A 19,941-nucleotide genomic window follows, 5' to 3' on the forward strand; every position below is an offset into this window, starting at 1 on the left:
ACTCTCACTGTTTCTCCTTCCTGACCCTTCCCAACTTCTACTTCATGGTGGCTCTCTCTGGCATCCCAAGTTTAATAAAGAAGAATCAATGTCTCTTAAAACAATGGACATTGTGTTGGTCAGCTTTTCCATGCTGTGACCAAAACAGCTGACAAGAACAACTTAGAAAAGGAAAAGTTTATTTTGGCTCATGGTTCCAAAGTTTCCATCCATGGTCACACACTCCATTGCTCAACCCTTTAGGTGAGGCAAAATATCATGGTGGAAGGGCATGGTGGAAGGGTTTGACAGAGGAAAGCTGCTCAGTTTATGGCAACTGGGCAGCAGAGACAGCAAAGAGCCAGGGACAAATATAATCCCCAAGGGCCCCCCCCCCCCACACACACATGGGTCCAATGACCTACTTTCTCCATCCATGTCCTGTCTGGCCTGCAGTTACCATTCAGTACAGTAGTCCTTTCAAATTATTAGCCTATCAAATGGATTAATTCACTGATTAGGTTACAGCTGTCCTAACCTAAGCATTTCACCTCTGAACATTCATTAACACATGGGCTTTCAAGAAACACCTCATATTCAAACGTTAAGACAACAAGGTGTTGTTTCTGCTCTTACAACTGTAATCAACCTGCCCTCTATTTCTAATCCTAGGCACACAGTTACCCTATCGCTAGATCGCAGTGATCTTTCTTTGCGCTCCCCCAAAGCCTACAACTCTCCCTGAAGATCTGAAGGATGACCAGGGAGACAAGTGGAAGAAGGCCAGCGAAACCCAAAGTAATCATTCCAAGTTTTACGGCTTCCTAAAGTTCCAGGTTGCCGTTTCTCCTCTTCCCAGTGTTCCCAGGCCTCAGGACATCTGAGTAAGCGAGGCTGGCATAGGGCGGCTCCGGCCAGGGAAAGGCACATCTCTCTCTGCAGCTCTGTCCTGGCCAACGCCAGCATGATCTCAGTTGGGGGCAGGGGATTGTCCAGAGGAGTGAATCCTTCCTTCCGCTTTGGTCCCCTCCCCCAGCGCCTTCCCTTTCCGTGGAGGGTGGAGGCTGCTGCCAGCTCTGGCCTGGCCCCTGCTGCCCCCAATGCGGCGCAGGACCCACTGGAGAGCTTGTCCTTACCACAGAGCTGCTCTGCCTCCTCCATCTTATGGCCTGAGGTCTGGAAGTAATCATTCAGCCAAACTTGGCTCTTCTCTGGGTTATTTCCCTATACAGCCTGGACTATTCTGCTCCAGTCGCTGGATCTGGGTACTGCCATCCATCCCTTCCTGAAAAGATATTGCTTCAGAGATCACTGCTTACCCTTTTGAAACCTCAGACAATAGGGAGTCGTTCACGTTTCAAGAGAAAACATTTAAAGGGGAAAGACCACAGCACGTTTCCATTATCGGAACAGCTGCTGGTCACTGGGGTTGTACGCATGCGCCATGGGCAGGTAGGTGCATGGTTACGGCAGTGCTGAGACCAGCTGGCAAGGAGGGCTCCACTTTGTGGAAATGCTGTTCTTTTTTTTGGTCCATGTACATGGGTAGAGGCGGGAACCAGTGGACACTAGCAGTACGACAACTCTTGTCAGGGAAAAGTTTTTTGCCAATATTCTCTGAAAAGCTTCTTTGTGATATCTGTCGTCTGTGAGGGCTCCAGAGATCTGAGTCCCTTTCCAAATACATAGGAGGGAAGGAAGATCAGCCACACGCTCCCCTTCCTGCAGCACTTGCCAGAACCATCAATCATCATACGCATGGTCAGCCAAGACTACAGAAAACCACGAGCGTTGATTTACCTTTGGATGTCAGGCTGCTATGAGATCTGGCCTCAAACATTTCTAATGGGGATCTTATGCAGACATTGGATTCACTCTGTCCTGACCAGAGAGCGCTGGGTTACGCTATTGTATTAACACAGCCACGCGTGAACTCTCCCTGTAGAGCCTTTAAAACATTCCAGACTATTCCCTCTCAGCAAACCACTCAGAGAATTGCTGATGGTGCCCTTGCCCAACAAGTGAATGGCCTCAGTTTTGTGGTTGGTTTACTCTTAACATCTGAGCAAAACTGAGTCAGAGAGTTTAGCACTTTAACATCCTGTTGAAAAACTAATCAGAAAAAAATGTGGTTTCACTTTTGCCTTTCAGCCAAGGATTAGAAAATTACAATGTTAAATCTCACGTAAATGATAAAAGGCACAGTGGGTATTTCCCACACATGATTAGTATTTCTAGGCGGAGTCTGCTTCCAACCTGTGTGGTGTCCTTGATTTGACACTCTGCTGTCCACATCCAGAAATTTGAACAAGAGCCTTTCATTTGCATTTCACACTGTAGTGGGGGGCAGCTCATATAAATCCAGTGCACTAAATACTTCTGCTACAAAATAATCAAACTCACAGGAGGAGTCTTCAACCCTGGCAAGGATTAGTGAAGATTAGCTTGTGATATGGTGGGAGTATGGAGGTTGATAGAAGGGGAAAAGTAGAAAGGAAGGGGTTTCTATGGAAAAGATGGTGCTGTAGTTTGAATCCGGGATGTCCCCCAAAAAGCCCATGTGTTGAAGGTGTAGTCACCAGTCTGTGGGACTCCTGGGAGGTGGGGCCTAGCAAGGAGGAAGTTAGGTCATTTGTGGTGTGTCTTTGAAGGGAATGTTTAGGACTCTAGTCCCTTGTTTTTGCTTCCTGGCCACAATGAGGTGATCTCCTTTGCTCCATTGCTTACTGCTGCCACAAGCCCCAAAGCAATAGAAACAGGCAATCACACACTGAAACCTCTGAAACCATAAGCCAAAATAAACTTTTCCTCCTTTTATGTTGATTACCTCAAGTATTTTGTCACAGTAATGGAAATCTCACTGTGCAACCCCAGAGAAAAGACAAAACATGAAATAATCAGGAAACTACAAATAATTCTGTAAGGCTGGAGTGAAGAATTGCCATTGAAAAATGGCAAAGCGGGGTGAGGAGAATAGATTAAATCAGGAACTACCTTATTAGCTTTTCTAAAGGAGCTTAAATCTTTATCCTAAAGGCAATGGAAAGCTATCAAAGCTGATCATCAGAGACAGGTTTTTGAACTAGGGTGGACCACATATTTAAGCTCATTGAAATCAGCGGTGGACATTTATGTTAGCTTTTCTTTGTTGTAGCCAAAACATCTGACCAGAATGACAGAGTAGGCAATTGTCTTTTGGTTCAGTTTCAGAGTCTCAGTCTGTGGTTGGCCAAATCCAGTATTCTGGACCTGAGATGAGGCAGAGCATCATGGCAGAAGGATATGTTAGAACAAAGATGCACAGTCTGTGTTAGCAGAAAGCAAAAAGAGAGATTTAGGAGCCAGGGGCAACATGTACTATGAGACCACTCCCCCAGTGACCTACTTCTCCCACCTGACTACAGTTACCACACAGTATTGTAGTCCTTTCAAATTATTATTCTGTCAAATGAATTAATCCACTGATCAGAATTATAATCTAATCATTTCACCTTTGAATATTCTTACATTACCTAACATATGAGCTTTTGGAGACACACCATTTCAATGGCAAAAAACCACAAGAAAAGATGCTCAATATCATTAGTCAAAGAACTGTAAATCAAAAAACTACAAAAACCAAAAACAATACAAAATACCATGAGAGACCACTTCACACCTATTAGTAAGGTCATAATTTTTAAATAAGGAAAAAAAAATGGAAAATAAAGTGTTGGTGAGGATATGCAGAGAAATTGGAATCTTATACATGGCTGCTAAGAATGTTACATGGTTAAGCCAATGCAATTGTGTTTGAGGAACCAATGTGCGCTTCTTCAAAAAGTTAAATAGAACTACCACGTGACCAACAATTCCATTCCTAGGTATGTATATATGCAGAATAATGGAAAACTGGTATCCAAGCAAATTCACATGAATGCATTTTCATAGCAGCACTGTTTAAAAATAACCAAATAACTCTGTCATTTTGTGTCTCCAGTGCTTAATGCAGTGCTTGGCACATACCCAGTGAATGGCGAGTGCCTAAGGAAGGTAAAATTAATATGTGTGTTAAATTTTTTTTTTTTAAGTCCTGGTGCCAGAAATACTGGAATAGTAGTAATGGTATCAACATGGCTCCCAGGTCATGAAAAATGGCAGCAGAGCCATGGAGTAGTGGAGCAGAGGAGTTTCAGCCTGGGTGAGTCAGCAAGCTTGGCTGTAGCATTGTGGAGCCCACCATATAGTTTGGGCAAGGTAGCACCCAGGCAGGCCAACTCCAGGTAAGTTAGCCCCAGGTGAATAGGCACTCAGGCCTGACAACCTGTTATCCTTTAACTGCCAGGCCTAGGTACGGTATGGACCTGTTATCCTTTAACTGCCAGGCCTAGGTACGGTATGCAGTGCTTCCGTAGCACTGCAGCCCATCCATAACTTCAACCTCCTGCATCCTGTCCTACCATGAAAAATAGAATTGGGGCAGACCTGAATGTAAGTTGGAACTCAAGAATTGATCAATAGCATTCCTAGGTTTCCAAACTCTAATTAGTTTAAGTTTGAACCAAAAGCAGTGAACCAAGTCCTATATAAACCCTTAGAACAGCACACTGAGTCAGAGAAAACCTGTTATCATGTTCCCTTTTGCAGTGAAAGAGTAATCCTGTTCTTCAATAAGTTTTACCTTTATACTCTCCCCTCCTAGTCTGTGAATTTCATTCGTTGAAGTCATAAGACAAGAAAGAGGAAGAAATGGAAGGTGAGCTTCTGTGGTCTATTGCAATACCGGTGGGAATGGCCCACCATTAAAAGCTAAAACACTTCTCAGCTGCAGAAGCCTGCAGCTTGTGCAGATATCACCTGCCAACAGAATCAAGTTTCATCTCAAAATTCTGGTTTCAGTATTCAGCAGCATTTATTATTATTGAGGCAATCAGGTTAAGGCAAGTGGGTGACAAGATGTGAGGTACCAGAAAAGCCTAGCATAACGAGTACACATAGCATGTGGAATAAGTAACAAAGATGCTTGGAGTGGTCTAGGAAACTTTGCAAGCTATCCTGTGGCATCTGTACTGCCTTCATCCCAAATACAACAGGAAATCAGGACAGCCTATTTTCCATGATCCTGGCTCAATGGTAGAAATGAATGGGCAGCTGAGTGTGGTGCATCAGGAGCTGCCAAGTTGTTCAGAAGGTTTAGGACCCTGCCCTCATCTTTGCACTTGGTGTTCACCTATAGGCTCATGCTCATGGAACTGCAGAGGGAATCTGGGGACACTGAAGGAGGGAAACTCTCCATGTACAGGAAGTACACCTTTAGGGAGATGAAAACCTGCCACAGAACAGAATGGTGTTGGTTTTGTTATGCCTGATGAAGAAAAGGAAGGGGTGGTCAGCACAGAACCTTGGTAAACAGACGGCACAACATCCCATAAGATATACGGCTGAGGCTGCCACAGCCTCAGTGCCTTCTTCATTCACCTCCACGACACTCTTGTGCACGACCTTGGACAGACACAGGTCTGTCTCAGTTGACATTGCAGAAAAGTCAGCCTGGCCCTGTCGAAAGACATCAACCATTCCCAAACGCTGAAGCACAGACTCCATGTCATAATTCTCCTGCAGTTTAAATCTTGGAAGAGACACTTCCACTTCAATATTCTTCATAAAGTCTGGCTTGGTCCAGGCTACGAGTTTCTCAAAAGTAAGGTTATTTTCCACCTGAAAGACCAGAATCACAAGTTCACATTTAGACTTCAGTCATATAAACAGGTATTCAGACATTTCCATGAAAATTCTATGTTGACTTGTCCACCCAGGACAGGCAGCTCCTACAAATGCCAGGAAGCTTGTGAGGGCTCTGACTTGTCCACCACCCCACGTGCTGTCCCATATGTGACTTCCCTGAAGGAAGACTGTGGCTTTCCTCCTTTACCCAACCACTAACAAAATATCTTCAACTCTGACAAGTGTCCATGCCCAGGAGATGGTGCTTTGCTAGTGGTATTTGTTGCTTTGAATGAGGCTTCGTTTTGAAGACAATGAACCATTACTCCTAAGAAAAAAGGACTGGAAAAGGACGGGCTCTCAGTGTGAGCCACTGCAGAAAAGGGATATCTGCCTAAGGTGGGATTTGGCACTGTGTGTGGAAACTGGTCATCACAGTTAGAGAGTTGGACAGAGGGAGAGCCCATGGGGCTGCTCTGCTCACAGAGGTCCCTTAGGTCATCACATTCCACTTCCACCATTGAGAAGATGGGTGACTCTCTGGCTGTGATCTATAGGGATCATACCACATGGAAGCAAGGACAGGGATGGGCCATTTGGGCTGACTCTGTTCTGCCAACTGAGCACTGGAACTCATACCTCCCTAACAGCCACCATTCTCCCCTCCATGCTTTGTTAGGTCAAAATGTAGGATTTTCTCAACCTCTGGTCGAGGTTCTTAGAATTCAAATATAATGCTGACAGTGATGGTGATGATGGATCCCACCTGTAGAGAGTTTACTCTTTGTCAGGCGACATGCTATGCTTGTTACAGAAGTTGCCCCCATTGTGTCCACCATCAGGTGCACATCATCATTACCCCATTCTAGGGATGAAAAAAACTGAGGCTGAGATGGGTTATGTCACTGGCAGGGTCTCACATAGAGTAAGGGGGAAATCAGTCTTGAATGAAGTGTGCTCTGCATGCTGAGTTGATATGTATCACCCGCTTGAAGGGCAAATGCAAGTGTCAGAAACAGTGATGGAGCTCCCGTGAAAAAGGGTAAATGGACTAACCTCATTCTTCCCTTAGAAATTCTGAGTGCAAAGGACTGCAACCCCTACAGACTCACCGAGCTGAGGTCCACACCATCATCCGGGAGCAGAATGACCATGCTCAGCTCCTTGCCAGCGTAGGGCAGCTCCAGCACCTGTGTCTGGGCCTCGCTGATGTAGGCAAAGTTAAACTTGGCTTCCTGACGCATCATCTGCACTGGCCTTTCCTCCTTCTGGGAGGGATGAACAGATGAGTGCAGAATTTAGCACAGAATTTTAAACAGTACAAAAAGGGGCAAGGAAGCTGTCAAATGAGTGGTAGTTCAGCACTGCTAAAAATTAATAGTTATCTAAAATATGTCTTATAAAGAGGGGGAGGAGTTAATGCATACGAGCTTTCTTATTGAATTTAATTGCATTTTAAGGGATTAGAGAATTTGGCCAACTATTCTAATTTCTGGTTTAATTGAAGTTATACCTCACAGTTGAATAAGGCTTTTGCCACTCATTTTTAATACTATAAAGCAACATATGCTGAATTAATAATGATGTCATTATTAATAATTCAAACGAAAGCCTATTTTAATTTTTAAAAATTGATTAAAAGGCTGACATGTGGCTCAGGGATATAGTGGGACCTAAGGCCCTGGGATCGAAAAAGCATAAAACAACAACAACAACAAAAAAAAAAAACCTTAAAGAAATGTGTAATCACATTCCCTGTTCTACCCTGTCTTGTGTTTGACATTTGTAAATATATATATGTGTAAATATCACCTATTTTTTGTTTACTTTCAAAGCACCTGGGTTTACAGAAAACTTTAGTTTCCAGAATTAGGTTATAGCAATACATGTATAAGAGTTATCAGAAGTAGTAAGACCAACAAAGGATGCAAACCATTACACACTGCAAGAATTATTTATTCATATAATCTTAATGAGTTTAAAATTAATCGAGAGATGCTAAGTTTGAAATTATATTTAGCCATTTATACCTTATGAAGTAAACCTAACGTATTCAATTTCTTCATCAAATGAGCATGATATTTAAAAAATTCTCCCCACCTGGTTTATTTTAAAAGGCATTTCATGCGTGCATATTTTGTCAAACTGTTCTTCCCACATTCCTTTGAAGTAGATGGCATTGACAAGAATCAGCCTGGACTGCTGATCGATTGAATTAATTGGCAGCAACTCTTCAATTTTTCCTTTCAAGACAAGGAGAGATTCTATCAGTTGCTTTTTATGAACCTTTGGTGAATAAGCATGACATTATGTCCTGGAGATCCAGTCTGGTTTCAAATGTGGTGAGTTTGGGTGGTTAGGTACAAAAGTTAAAAATCCCAGCTGTAGGAGGTATTCAAGATGACAGATACTGGAAGAGCTACCAAGTGAACATGGTAAAAGTCACTAAAGGAAAGCAGGTTGGGACAAAGTAGAAAATTGACACCAGGTTGGAGAAGAAGACAAGCACCAAAGGAGAGAGGGACTGGGTAGGAACTGAAGTTACCTACTATGGGAAAGAGCAGTGTCAAGTCTAAGGCTCTGTGGTCAGGCCCAATTCTAACATTGTACAGCTACCTGGCCACATTCCAGAGGCAGCCAGAATGAACAGCTCCACACCAGGGGCACAGGAGGAGTTTCTGGAAATTACTGGAAGAGATATTACTATTGCATCCTCCTGACACCTGGTATCCCTGGAACAGGTAATGATTTGGGTAGGTGAAGGTACTTCCTTCTTTCACTGGCTTCAAAGGGTACCTTTCCAAGGAACTAAGAGCACCCCTGCTAATTTGCTGCCTCAAGAGGGCACAAGCACTAAAGATTCCAAGAAGAAATAGGGGAAAGGACTACCTCCATTTTTTATGGTCTCATTTGTTGCAGAAATAGTGATGTTCCTAGTGGTGCATAAGCATCTGTATGGTTAAAATATCATCATTGATCTTGGGGATGAAGGTTAGAACATTTCACACTCTGAAATAGAAATGAGTAAGTTTTAAACCCCAGGGAGGGTGATTTCAGTCTGTGGAACTGATCAGCTCTGAAAGAGGCTCTGTAGTTGAGTAATCAAGTCTAGACTTCTCAAGTCTAAAGAGGGTGCTTAAGTGAGAGCTAGGAAAGTGTGCAGTAGGAGAAGTCATCTTAACATGGAGAGGTGGCAGGGAGGAAATCCAAACTGACCCCAGGAAGAGGAGGGTCAAGGGCAGGACTTGGAGAAGATCTGGTCATTGATATTCTCCTAGAGATGACAGTCACCTGCCATGTGAATAACTCAGGCAAGTGACAGTATGTTCTAAGGTAAAGTATTAAATGGGAAATCTGGCCTATGAGTTTCTTTAGACACTTGTATCAGCCAGCCTGGTCCTAGGAGAACAGACACCATTAATCTCTGATTTGGAAAGCCTGAGCATTGATCACATCTTGAACCCATTAAGGTTCAAGCACACCATGAGGCTCAGCCAGGCGAACTTGCTCTGACCTTCTGCAACAACAGTGACATTAGCACTGAGGAGGAGGGGGACCAGAGGGGCGGGGAGGATGGATGTGGGGTAGAAGGAGACTGGAATGACTCATAATTCTGACCTTTTGTCTCTTTTGAGACCCAAGTGTTTATATGCTTCCTGGACTCCTCTGCAGCTTTGGCAAAGGACAGTAGCTCCAGCTCCGCATGGTAGAACTGAAGACAGGACTCCTTAAATGTCTTTGGAGAGAAAAGGGTTCAGTGAGGCCATGTTGCTAAATAAAATGTCCATGAGCTTCCAGACACTCTGCATGCTAGCTAGATGCTTTTTTGATTAGAGAGAACACAATATCTCATAAACGTGATCAAATTTTAAGCTACTAGTTGACGAAATATCTGAGTTTGTAAGGAGGTATGTCCTACTTCCTGAATAACCAGAGATAAATGAATGAAATGACATGAAATTTTAGATACGGTCTAATTTGAAATAATACAAGGTATGATCATAAAATTGGGGTCTTTATAAAAACAGTTTGCCATATGTTTCTCAAGTTCTCTAGGGTTCTGTTCAATTATTTGCTTTTTTTGTAGTCCTGGGGATTGAGCCCAGAGCCTTCAGCACATTAGGCAAATGCTGTACAACTGAGCTACATCCCAAGACATTTTTAAATTTTGTTTCTGAGACAAGGGTGTCACTAGGTTGCTCAAGCTGGCCTCTAACTCTCCATCCTCCTGCCTCAGCCTCCCAAGTGTGCTATCGTGCCTGGTCTTTAGGGTCTTTCTTCCACAGTGGATATCACCAGGTAGTTTAAATAGGACATTTATTGTTCTACTGATTCCACTTACTGAAAGGAAATCACAGGTCTTCTCTCCAAAGAGCCTGTTGGCTGTTCTAAGCAAGTACTGTGAGCCAGGCTTGTTCACTTGGGTGAGAAGCATCTGGAAGCCCTTATGGATGTCCTCCTCTGTGTTTAAAGACATGGCCTGTGAAGGAAAGCAATAAAACTCTCTCAGTTTTGATCTTGGTCTCAACAAGAATTTGCAAGCAATTTTTTTCTCAAATTCCCAATAAAATTATCCTTTGAGAGGAAGTTGTTTCTAATTGAGAAGTGACACTGGTGGGGTGGGTGGAGAGAGGGGCCAGGAAACTGGTGAGTGAAAGACATGGCTCTTGCACCTGCACCGAGCTCTCTGCATAGTTTATAGAGGCCTGAGAGAAAAAAGTGTAAGGGGCAAGAGAGGTTCAGAAAAGGACTATGGAGTCCTGCATCCCATGGCCAGCATAACTGGGTCAGAGATGGAGGAAAACTTGCCTCTATAGTTTATCTTACAAAAAGATGCAGTTAAAAAAAAAAGATGCAGTTAAAAACACTAAAAATACAAGAAAAAAATGGAGAGGAATGCAATCATAATGATAATCTTCAAAAGGAAATGAAAGGTAAAAATAAGCAGTGTGATTCAGAAGAATAAAAAGTTCTTACAAAAGCGTCATATAGAGATAATATATATATTATACTTCATATTTCAAAAAATGTATCATATAAAAAGTTTTAATTGACTCTGAAATACAGAACATACACAGTTTATATTCAACGACCTCAGTGTAGGAAACTAAATATCAATAACCTGCATATAATACACCAACATTATGAAAATGAACCTACTAAGTAACTATTGCAAACACTTTCTAAATAAATGATTGTTAAGATTTTAAATACTTTTATAAATATATGACAGGTAATTTAGAAAATAATCAAAATAAAAGTTATGTTACCAGACCAAACCAGACCTTTGATCAAAGGTAAGTAAAAACAGCATTGTTTTTCTATTTCCAAGGAAATAATGAAATCCTGAAAGTTCCAACTCATGATATTAGAAAAGGTACAGAAAAATTCCTAAGAAATTAGTGAAAAACATGAAATGGTCAATGAGTCCGAGAAGTGGTTCTTTCAAAGAAAGCACACATGTCCTCACAAAACAGACATCAGCAATTATAAGAAATATTTTAAAAGTATCCACGAGGAAAGTTATAGATGAAAAAGAGATCGTACATAAATGGATACAGATAAATTGTTAAAATAAGAAAACTAAATTATTTTCGTCAAAGTGTAAATTATGAATTACCAAATGAAGAGAGATATAGACACGGAGAAAGGTTGCTCAATGGATACTGAGTTACAGAGAGCAGCAAGAGGTTCCGGTGGCTGCTGCACGGTAGGTGTGACTACAGAATGATAATGTACAGCACAAAGATATGATAATGTACAGCACAAAGATATGGTATGCTTTCACCACAAAGAAATGATAAATGAGGTGATAGATATGCTTACCTGACTTGAACATTACATAATGTACACATGAATTAAAACATCACAGTTACTCCATAACATGTATAATTTCTATGTTTCTGTATATCAGTTAAATAGTTATTTTAATTTTAAAAAGTCCCCCCAAAAGAGTCCAAATATACAAATAAGAAACAATAAGAGGTAAGATTCTTGAAAGGTATAGATGCTCTTGGAGGGAATTTTTTTTTCTAATATTCTGCCGCATCTATTTCCTGCCACTCTGACACTTGACACAGTCTGTTGGAATAGAGGACTCAACACTTGACATGGTTCTGTTGATCGTCCTCCCTCATAGGGACCATAGGCATGGCATGTCTCCATGTGTAGTTGCTTTTTAATATTAATAATAAATATATCATTAGAAACTTATTGGGAAAACATTGGGAAGGTTTTACTGTATTGGGACACAAAATAGTGCACAATAAAAATTTAGCAGTAATACATAGATAAAATATATGAAAATAAACAATTGTGGCTGTGCTTGAGTTTAAAGGAGGCTATGACGGCTTTAGTATAATAATAGGTGGATAAAGAGGCATTCCTCTGAGCTTGGATGCGGTGTTTAGCCTTTGTTGCTTTCCTAGTTTTAATAGTTGATTCTAGAGATACTTTACATAATAAAAACATTTAGGTTAGTCATAAACATAATTTGTGCTTTTCCTACGTTTAGTCTAATTCTTTGAGAATCAGAATAAGATTGTAGTCTGCCATTATATGAAATTACAATAGACTAAATATTAACTATAATTTGATTTCTTTACCCTTTAATAATAGTAAAAACTTTTCACTGTTAAACACTGGAGTTCATGGCAGGGGTGGTTTCTCAGAAAATCTAGTGATGTGTTTGTTCTGAAGGTTGAAGGCTGGCAGATCAGTTTAGCTGGGAGACAAGTTTGTTTCAGTTTAGCTGGGAGACAAGGTTGTTTTAATCCAGCTGGGAAATAAGGTTGTTTTGTTCTGGGCTGTCATACAGAGAGAATGTGAACTTTGAGAAGAAGCATAGATTGTACTTTTGAAGGTTTTTCTTGTTTTAAACTAGCCATAAAATGATATAATCATTACTAAAGAAAAATATCTATAAAAAGGCTGGCAGAAAAAATAAAGACAGATTCAGCCTCAGAACATTTGGTGTCTCTCTGTGCTGTTTCTCCACCATGCTGACGCCTCCCATCCACCTAGAACCCCCAACTGCTGCTAAGGCTGGACCCCAGCAGCTATATTTCTCATGCAATATACACTCTCCTATAACAAGGAAAAATATAAAAATCAACTAAATTCATTTCATCAGGTTTATAGATTATTGAGAAGAAAATATGTCAAAAATAGAAAAAAATGCCACTGAAATATAGGCTAAAAAATTGTTAGTATGATAAATATCATATGTGTATTTTAACACAGTTGGAAAGTGAAAGCTAACAGCAATTTGACCTGAGACTGTGATATCACAATTATAGTAATAGCTAACTAATGTTGAGCATTTGCTTTAAATGAATTAACACACTGAATCCTCCCATTAATTTAAAAAAAAAACTTTTATGAAAATAAAAACAGAGCTGATCATCAAAGTGTAAAATTTAAATCCAAAACGTGGACATGAGACTGGAAGAAAATGCCTCACATTCTCAGATAGCTGTCTCTGCAGAGTGAGTTCACAGAGATTTTTTTCTTTTTTCACAACTTTCCTTTTCAAAGATTGTTATAATGGTCTCTTACTACTAATAACATGAAGGAAAACAAATAACCTTTAAGAATATTTCTGCAGCCTTAGAGTTTCCCTTCTGGTTATAAGCAGCAATGTGTCATGAGCATGTGACTATTATCCAGGTGAACCCTGGAGGCATGTGGATCTCCCATGTCATATCTGGTAAAGTCACAGACTGAACTACACACTATATCATCCCTTTCTATAGTCACCCTCCTGTGCAGCTGCCACCAGAACTTCCTGCTCCCATCAAACTGAAATGTAATGCCCATTGACCAACCTTTCCCTCAGCTTCTTATTTCTTGACTTTGAACTGGTAATTCACAATTTACACTTTGTTGGAAAGGGTTTCTCAGTGAGCCTAAAACCTAGGAAAAGATTCCAAGACTTAGGCAGAAAGAACTTCCCCTCTATGCATAAACCTTCGCTTCTTCATTAGAGGTGGGAAATTATTAAAATGAGCAGTCATTACTGAAAAGGGTCTTCCAGGAAACAGAAAGTCACACTGAAACATCAGGGCCTACTACTCCCATCGTAAAGGTGTGAGCAGGCGGTAGAGCTCAAGAATGCCACAAACTTTTAGCCTTTTTCTCAGGCACCCAACATTGCCCACTCCCAAAACCTTCAGAGGCAGGGACTGATTCTCAGTCATTTCCAGATGTTCACTGAATGTTTGTGCAATTGTGTAATCATCCTTTGTATATTTGCATAGTTTTGCTTATCCCCCCACTCAGCAAGACAGGCTGGTAGAAAAAAACCTCAAAACTTATCAACATTGCTCACCAATGAATAATTACAGTGACAGAACTTTACGTCAAAATAAGACATAGATATTAGCAAAACAAGACCTCAGGCATGCTAGGCATTTGCTTTACCACTCAGTACACACCGATTTCTCATCATTTCCTGAACAAACAACTAGACAAAATATTGAGAGTCTTCTCTAGATTATTAATTGGGGAAACTATCCAAGCATGCTCACGCAAATTAAAAATCTCACTGGAGGAGACTCTTGCCTCCTCCCTTCCTTCCTCCTTCACCCTCCTCCCTGAAATGGTCCACACACACACCTCCTTCCTTAACAGTTCTGGAAAAACTCAAGGAGGGGACAGGAGACAAGACTTACAGACCAGTCCCTCCTCCTGAGTGACAGGAAAGTTTACCTGAGCCATCTGGACCTTGGTATTCCCCTTTGCCCCCAGGAGGACCATGGCCAGGGCAGAGGAGATGCTCAGGGGAGAAAAAAACACATTCTGTGAAGGTTTGTCTTGACATAGCATCTTCAAAACCTGGCAGGCGAAGGTGCCATTTGCTTCAGAAAGAGAATCCATGATGCAGGGTCTGGGGGCCAAGAAGAAAGAAAACAGTGAAATGGGCTGAGAACACTGTGTTGTCTCTGCTTTGCTTTCATTTTTCTTGAGAACTCAGAACCTTATTAGTGCCAGCAACAGCCAAGAGAGTAGATAATGCATGTGAGGGAGGGTCTGGTGCCTGTAGGACAGCACACTGGCAGGGCAAGGAAGAGCAGAAAAGCATGCAGAGAAGACCAGAAGGTGGCAGGTCAGAGCAAGAGCAGGGAGGTGGTAGGTGAAGCCAGAGGAGGTGCAATGTAAACACCAGTGGGCACCTCTGGGCAATGACACCCCCCTCACCAGTGGCTGACCTTAGACCCTGGGAAACCTCCCTGACTCCTTCCATTTCTCCCAAGTCCCCCTAAACCTATTGTCCAAGCCTGCCTTCAGCCCCTTCCCAAATCTTCCTACCTCCCTCCATACTCCATTCCCTGTGACCTGTGCCTATTCCAACCTCTTGGCTCCTCTCCAGAGCCTCTGACCTCCCTGTCCCTGTGTTCCCCATTGCAATCAGTCCCTGCTCAGTAAAATGCAATCAAGGGGGCTGGGGAGCCGCAGAACGTGGGCTCCCCACATCAGGACTCCAGATGGACAGACACACAGCATCTTGAGAGAGAAGTGCTCTCTTGATCTTATGATCTCTCTCTGAAAACCCCCATGGCCCTGGGGAAAAGCTCAAAACTGCCTTTTGTAAATGGCTTCCCATCTGCCTGGCCCCATCCCCTGCTGCAGCCTCCCCCTCTCATAGCCTCCCCCTCTACCCACCCTGATATCTCCCATCACCTCTGAGCCTTTCAAACATTGTTATCCAAATTAATATGCTCCCTACTCCATCCCTATCACCAGCCTCAAATCACTCACTTCCCTCCTCAGTCACCACCAGGAGGCCCCTGATGTCCTATCCTGAGCCCACCGCTCCCCCCACCCTTACTCATCACTCCTTCTTGTAATTCCCTGTCTCATCCATTATTGGACCCACTAGACTGGTTGCTCTCTGCAGGAAAGGTGCCTGGCAAACCTATTCACCTGGGAGCATGCTCAGGAAAAAGCAAGAGCTCCTTCAATTAGGGGCAAATTAGGGGGAAATCTCAGATGAATAAAGGTGCTCTGATTTTGAACTGGAGACAGAAAGAGGTAAGGCAGAAGTCATGCTGTGACTCTCTGAGGAGAGAGGAGAGGTGAGCAAATAGGGCCAGTGGGTGGTTGTGATGTTGAAGTATAAAGTCCCACCAGCGTGAGGGCCAGGGCCAACCAGGGGACAGACAAGAGGCTGGGAGAGAAGCCTCGGGGCTGCATAGCACCCTTGTCTTGTTGGAATCATGCTGTCCTTCTCTGAGACCAGCCCAAGCCAGGTCCAGCTGTGCCACTGACAGCTGTGACCACTCAAGAAGCTATTTCTGTAAACAGGATAGCACCCTTTCTGGGGTTCTCTTGTTCACCCTGCTCACTTTCCCCATTCTAGAATCCCACCTCCCAGCACGTTTCAAAAACTTGCCTCTCCTGGATCCTGGCCACACCCTGCCCTGCCCAGCCAAGCCCTCACCTGCCACCTTCTGCACCACCGCCTCTTCTAGTTGCAGTGCGGCTGGCCAGGATAAGGACCTCCGTCTGAATCACAGGAGCAGGATCCTGAAGCTGCGCCTCTGGCAGGTTCACTCTGGGGACTCAGCGCTTGCAGTGACCTTTTAACAGCCCTGTTTGGCTGCGGGAATTTCTGTCTTGCAACCTGCAACACACTGCCCCAGGGAAGGCGAAAGGGTGACGTGGGTCACAGCCAGGATACCGTCTCCTCCCTACCCAGGAATGGGTCACTATCACCTTCTGGAGCCACTGGCGTGGCCTCTGTTACCTACTGGTATGCTCTGGAACCCCCGCCAGATGCCTGCTGAGGGCTATCGTTGCGCACTGCCTGCTCTGTACAAACTGAAACTGAAAAGTACTCTTAAACTGATAACCAACTCTGGCAGGAAGCAGCTTCGGCTGGGAGAAACACGATGGGGGCTGGGGAAGGACACAGAACCTACAACTCTGGGCTTTCCTGCTTCCAGAAAGCAAAGGCAGAATGACAGACTAGGATTTTAGGGGAGGAAAGTCCTGTAAGTCTGTATTCTGAGCCTCCTGCCTTACACAAAGGAGGGATTCCATGAGATGGAACGTGTGTGTTCCCCTTACATGCTGGAATTTGGGATGTCATTTAGCTTCACCACAATTGACCTAAAAGTAAAATAACTTTTCTTTCTTTTTTTTTTTTTCAGAAACTAAAAGTAGTATTACCATATGATCCAGTTACACCCCTCTTCTCTGGGTATATATCAAACCAAAGGAATCAAAGTCACCATACTAAGGTTACCCTCATGCCATGTTTATCTCAGCACCATTCACAAAAGCCAAGTTATGGCATCAACCTAGGTGCCTGTTAGCAGTTGAATGGATAAAGAAAATATTATATACATGTATATATATCCACATTTATGTATGGCATTTATGTATGGCTAAGTTTATTCAGTCATAAAGAACAAAGTAAGATAATTGCAGGAAAATGGATGAAGCTGGTGATCATCATTTTAAGCAAAATAAATCTCAGATAAACAAGTATCCCTTGTTTTCTCTCATATATGAAATCCAGGGGTTAATAAAAAATGTTTCAAAGTAGAAGAGGGACTAATAGGGAAGAGGAGTAGGACCAGGGAAAGGGCATGGGGTACAAGAGAGTGTAAGAGGTAGGGTGGATCTAATCAAACGCTTCATGTGCTTGTATGACATTGCCACAACGAAACCCATTGTTCTGTATAATTACTATGCACTCATAATTATTTTTTAAAATGTTGTTAAAACTGTTTGTTCCAGCCCCTCCCCCACCAATGAGTACTAGTCCAGGACCCTCCCAGACAACACAGGTGTCCTAAATCTTAGCAGCTAGGCTCTTTTCCAACTTCTGGTGCTCAGCCTGTGCTACTGGTGTATAAGAAGTCCTACTCTCCTTTGGCAATGTGACAGACACAGACACTGAGTCAAATGGCTCAGGACCTGACTTGTGTCCATCAGGGGTGCAGAGGCAGGGACCACTTCAAGCAAGTTGATTTAGTAGTTCATGTCATCCAAGAGCCACACTCTTCCCTGCCCCTTTGTACCAGCTTCATTCTGAGGCGGGAAGCAAGTGGAAATATTTCATGTTGACATGTTGTTGTCCCCAGGAACAGAACAGACCAAATGACTTTTCCTCTGAAGCAGGGAGCCTTTCCCAGAAGCTTGTCCATGAGCAGATTACCCCTCCTGTTTCAAGTTCATGAAAATTAGTGTTTTCTCCTGAGGGCCTGATCAGGGTGAGGCAAGACATATGTTTACCTCAAAACATTTAAGAGTCATACTTTTTAAAAATTTCTTAAAAGTTTAAGGAGGCTCCAACTATGGGTCTTCCTTAAATTTTGCACCCTAGGTGCCATACTTTTAAAATATTTTCTTTTCCAATAGCACCTTAATTGTTTGGCACATGCCTGTAATCCCAGTAGCTAGGGAGGCAGAGGTAGGAGGACCTAGAGTTCAAAGCCAGCCTCAGCAACCTAGTGATCCCCTGTCTCAAAACAAAAAGTAAAAAGGACTCTGAATGTGGCTCAGTGCTTAAGCAGCCCTGGCTCAAATCCCCAGTACCCAAAAGTAAATAAATGAAGTAATTAACAAAATAATGCCTTTTAAAAATATAATATGCATACCATAATATTGATAAGAGAAGTATTCTGAGACATCCTAAATTAAGTTACCATAAGGATGAAGGAAAGAAAACGTGAGTTTAACTAATACTTTCAAACTAAACTAAGAAAGAAAAATAAAACTGCTGCATATTCCTTTCCCATATATTCAAGATTAGCCATCAAGACCTAATGCCATACTGCTTATACATTCAACCAACCATGAAGTGACAGAAACTTGTCCGCACAGATTCTCTTCCTATCCCAGGTCTCTGCTCACTTCCTGTTGTCCTCTCCCTTTCCTCTCGAATCAAAGTAGGTTTGATAAATTAATCTGCACCCACCACTCCCTGGATTTTTATTATAAAATATCCTTAGATCCAGTGGACATTTTTTCAGCTGCTACTGTTACGGGGCGCAACTTAAGAACAGAACGATCACCACTGAAAAGTCCAAATTTGAGAGTCTTTATTAAGCTGGCCGGCTGACTGTCTCACACAATGCCCCAACACTGAGGGGACAAGTTAAAAGGGCTATTAGAAGAACAGCCCCAACCACAGGGTTGTAGGGGCTTTTCTGATACCAAAAATCACATTAATCATAAGTGTCTGTTGTTCTGATTCAAAATTACACATTAACATCATGGGATTATTGACAGAGGGGGAAGTGGGTCAAAATGACCCTTACGTAGGAACAAACTAAAGAATGGTAACTAACATCCACACAATCACCATTCACATGGTACATTGTTTAGGAGCAATAGGGATCAAAAGAGAGCAATGTTTCTTTACATAGGAATTATCATTCTGTATTGTTAAATGTGTCACACTAAGTAACTGATGATGGGCACAGAAGCCGGGTGTTCCCATGGGAGAAGCTAATTTCCTACATAAAATGGAGTCTCAGAGCAAAATGGAGTCTGTGTAGTCATTTCCCTTAGAGTCTGGCCTATAACATTCTCATGGAGCTAGTTCTGTCAGCCCATGACACTACCTGGCAATGCTACTGGTGACTTAGGGAATTTGCCCCAGGACCAGGCTAGCAACCTACAAAGCTTGAAAAACCCACATGTTTCAGAGATCTCTCCATCTCAAAATTTTGGTTTAACAGTATTCATCCCTGGATTTAAAGCATATGATTCAGGATATTCACACAGCTGTACAACTGTCACCACTGTCTAACTCCAGAGTATCTTCATCACTTCAAAAACAAATGGGGTACTCACTTGTAATTATTCTCCATTGCCTCCTCCCTCTCCCCCAAGCCCTGGAAACCACCAATCCTTTTTTTTTTTTTTTTTTTTTTCCCCTCAATTCATTTGCCTATTGAAACTAAGTCATGTAAGGAATCGTGCTGTGGTATTTCACTACAGCTTTGAGTTGTACTTCCCTGATGAGTCATGATGTTGAACTTTTTCTTATGTGATTATTGGCCTATTATGGATCTTTCTCCAAGAAATGCCCATTCAAGTGCTTTTGACTAAGTTGGATTAGTACTTATTTTACTATTGAGTTTTTTATCACCAAATTTTTAACTACATGAGTTCTGCTTACTTCCTCATCTCTGTGGGGAGTTCTAAATTTTCCCAGGGTTGAAATAATTATCCACTATGTAACATGTCAGGTGACTGCACCATGTGAGACACAGACTGATGGACTCATCTTCCCCCAAGTCA

General features: G+C 42.4%; 2 protein-coding genes across 2 annotated transcripts in view; both read right to left on the reverse strand.

Moving 5' to 3' along the window:
- Nucleotides 1-4,368: 4,368 nt before the first annotated feature.
- LOC306665109 (serpin B9-like) overlaps nt 4,369-19,941 on the reverse strand; it is a 33,945-nt gene continuing 18,372 nt past the window's right edge. Inside the window, exon 8 of the transcript XR_013764917.1 lies at nt 4,369-4,999. The gene's annotated coding sequence lies outside the window, so the exon portion shown is untranslated. The remainder of the gene's footprint in view (nt 5,000-19,941) is intronic.
- Nucleotides 5,143-16,398, reverse strand: LOC306665108 (serpin B9-like). Its single transcript, XM_079146385.1, has 7 exons — nt 16,124-16,398; nt 14,392-14,569; nt 10,025-10,162; nt 9,301-9,418; nt 7,783-7,925; nt 6,795-6,950; nt 5,143-5,676 (listed from the first exon to the last, which is right to left on the reverse strand). Exons 2-7 carry the CDS (start codon nt 14,557-14,559, stop codon nt 5,272-5,274), a joined length of 1,128 nt encoding a protein of 375 aa, XP_079002511.1. The 5' UTR covers nt 14,560-14,569; nt 16,124-16,398; the 3' UTR covers nt 5,143-5,271.

Source organism: Sciurus vulgaris, assembly GCF_902686455.1.
Source record: "Sciurus vulgaris genome assembly, chromosome: 7".
Classification (NCBI taxonomy): domain Eukaryota; kingdom Metazoa; phylum Chordata; class Mammalia; order Rodentia; family Sciuridae; genus Sciurus; species Sciurus vulgaris.

Bases quoted from the DNA above. Each gene is read 5' to 3' on its own strand.
- LOC306665108 (XM_079146385.1), bottom strand. From the start codon at position 14,559: ATGGATTCTCTTTCTGAAGCAAATGGCACCTTCGCCTGCCAGGTTTTG. The intron at 10,163-14,391 runs GTAAACTTTCCT...TTTCCTTCACAG, and splicing joins CCAAGGTCCAGATGGCTCAG to GCCATGTCTTTAAACACAGA. The intron at 9,419-10,024 runs GTAAGTGGAATC...TTCTCTCCAAAG, and splicing joins AGACCTGTGATTTCCTTTCA to ACATTTAAGGAGTCCTGTCT.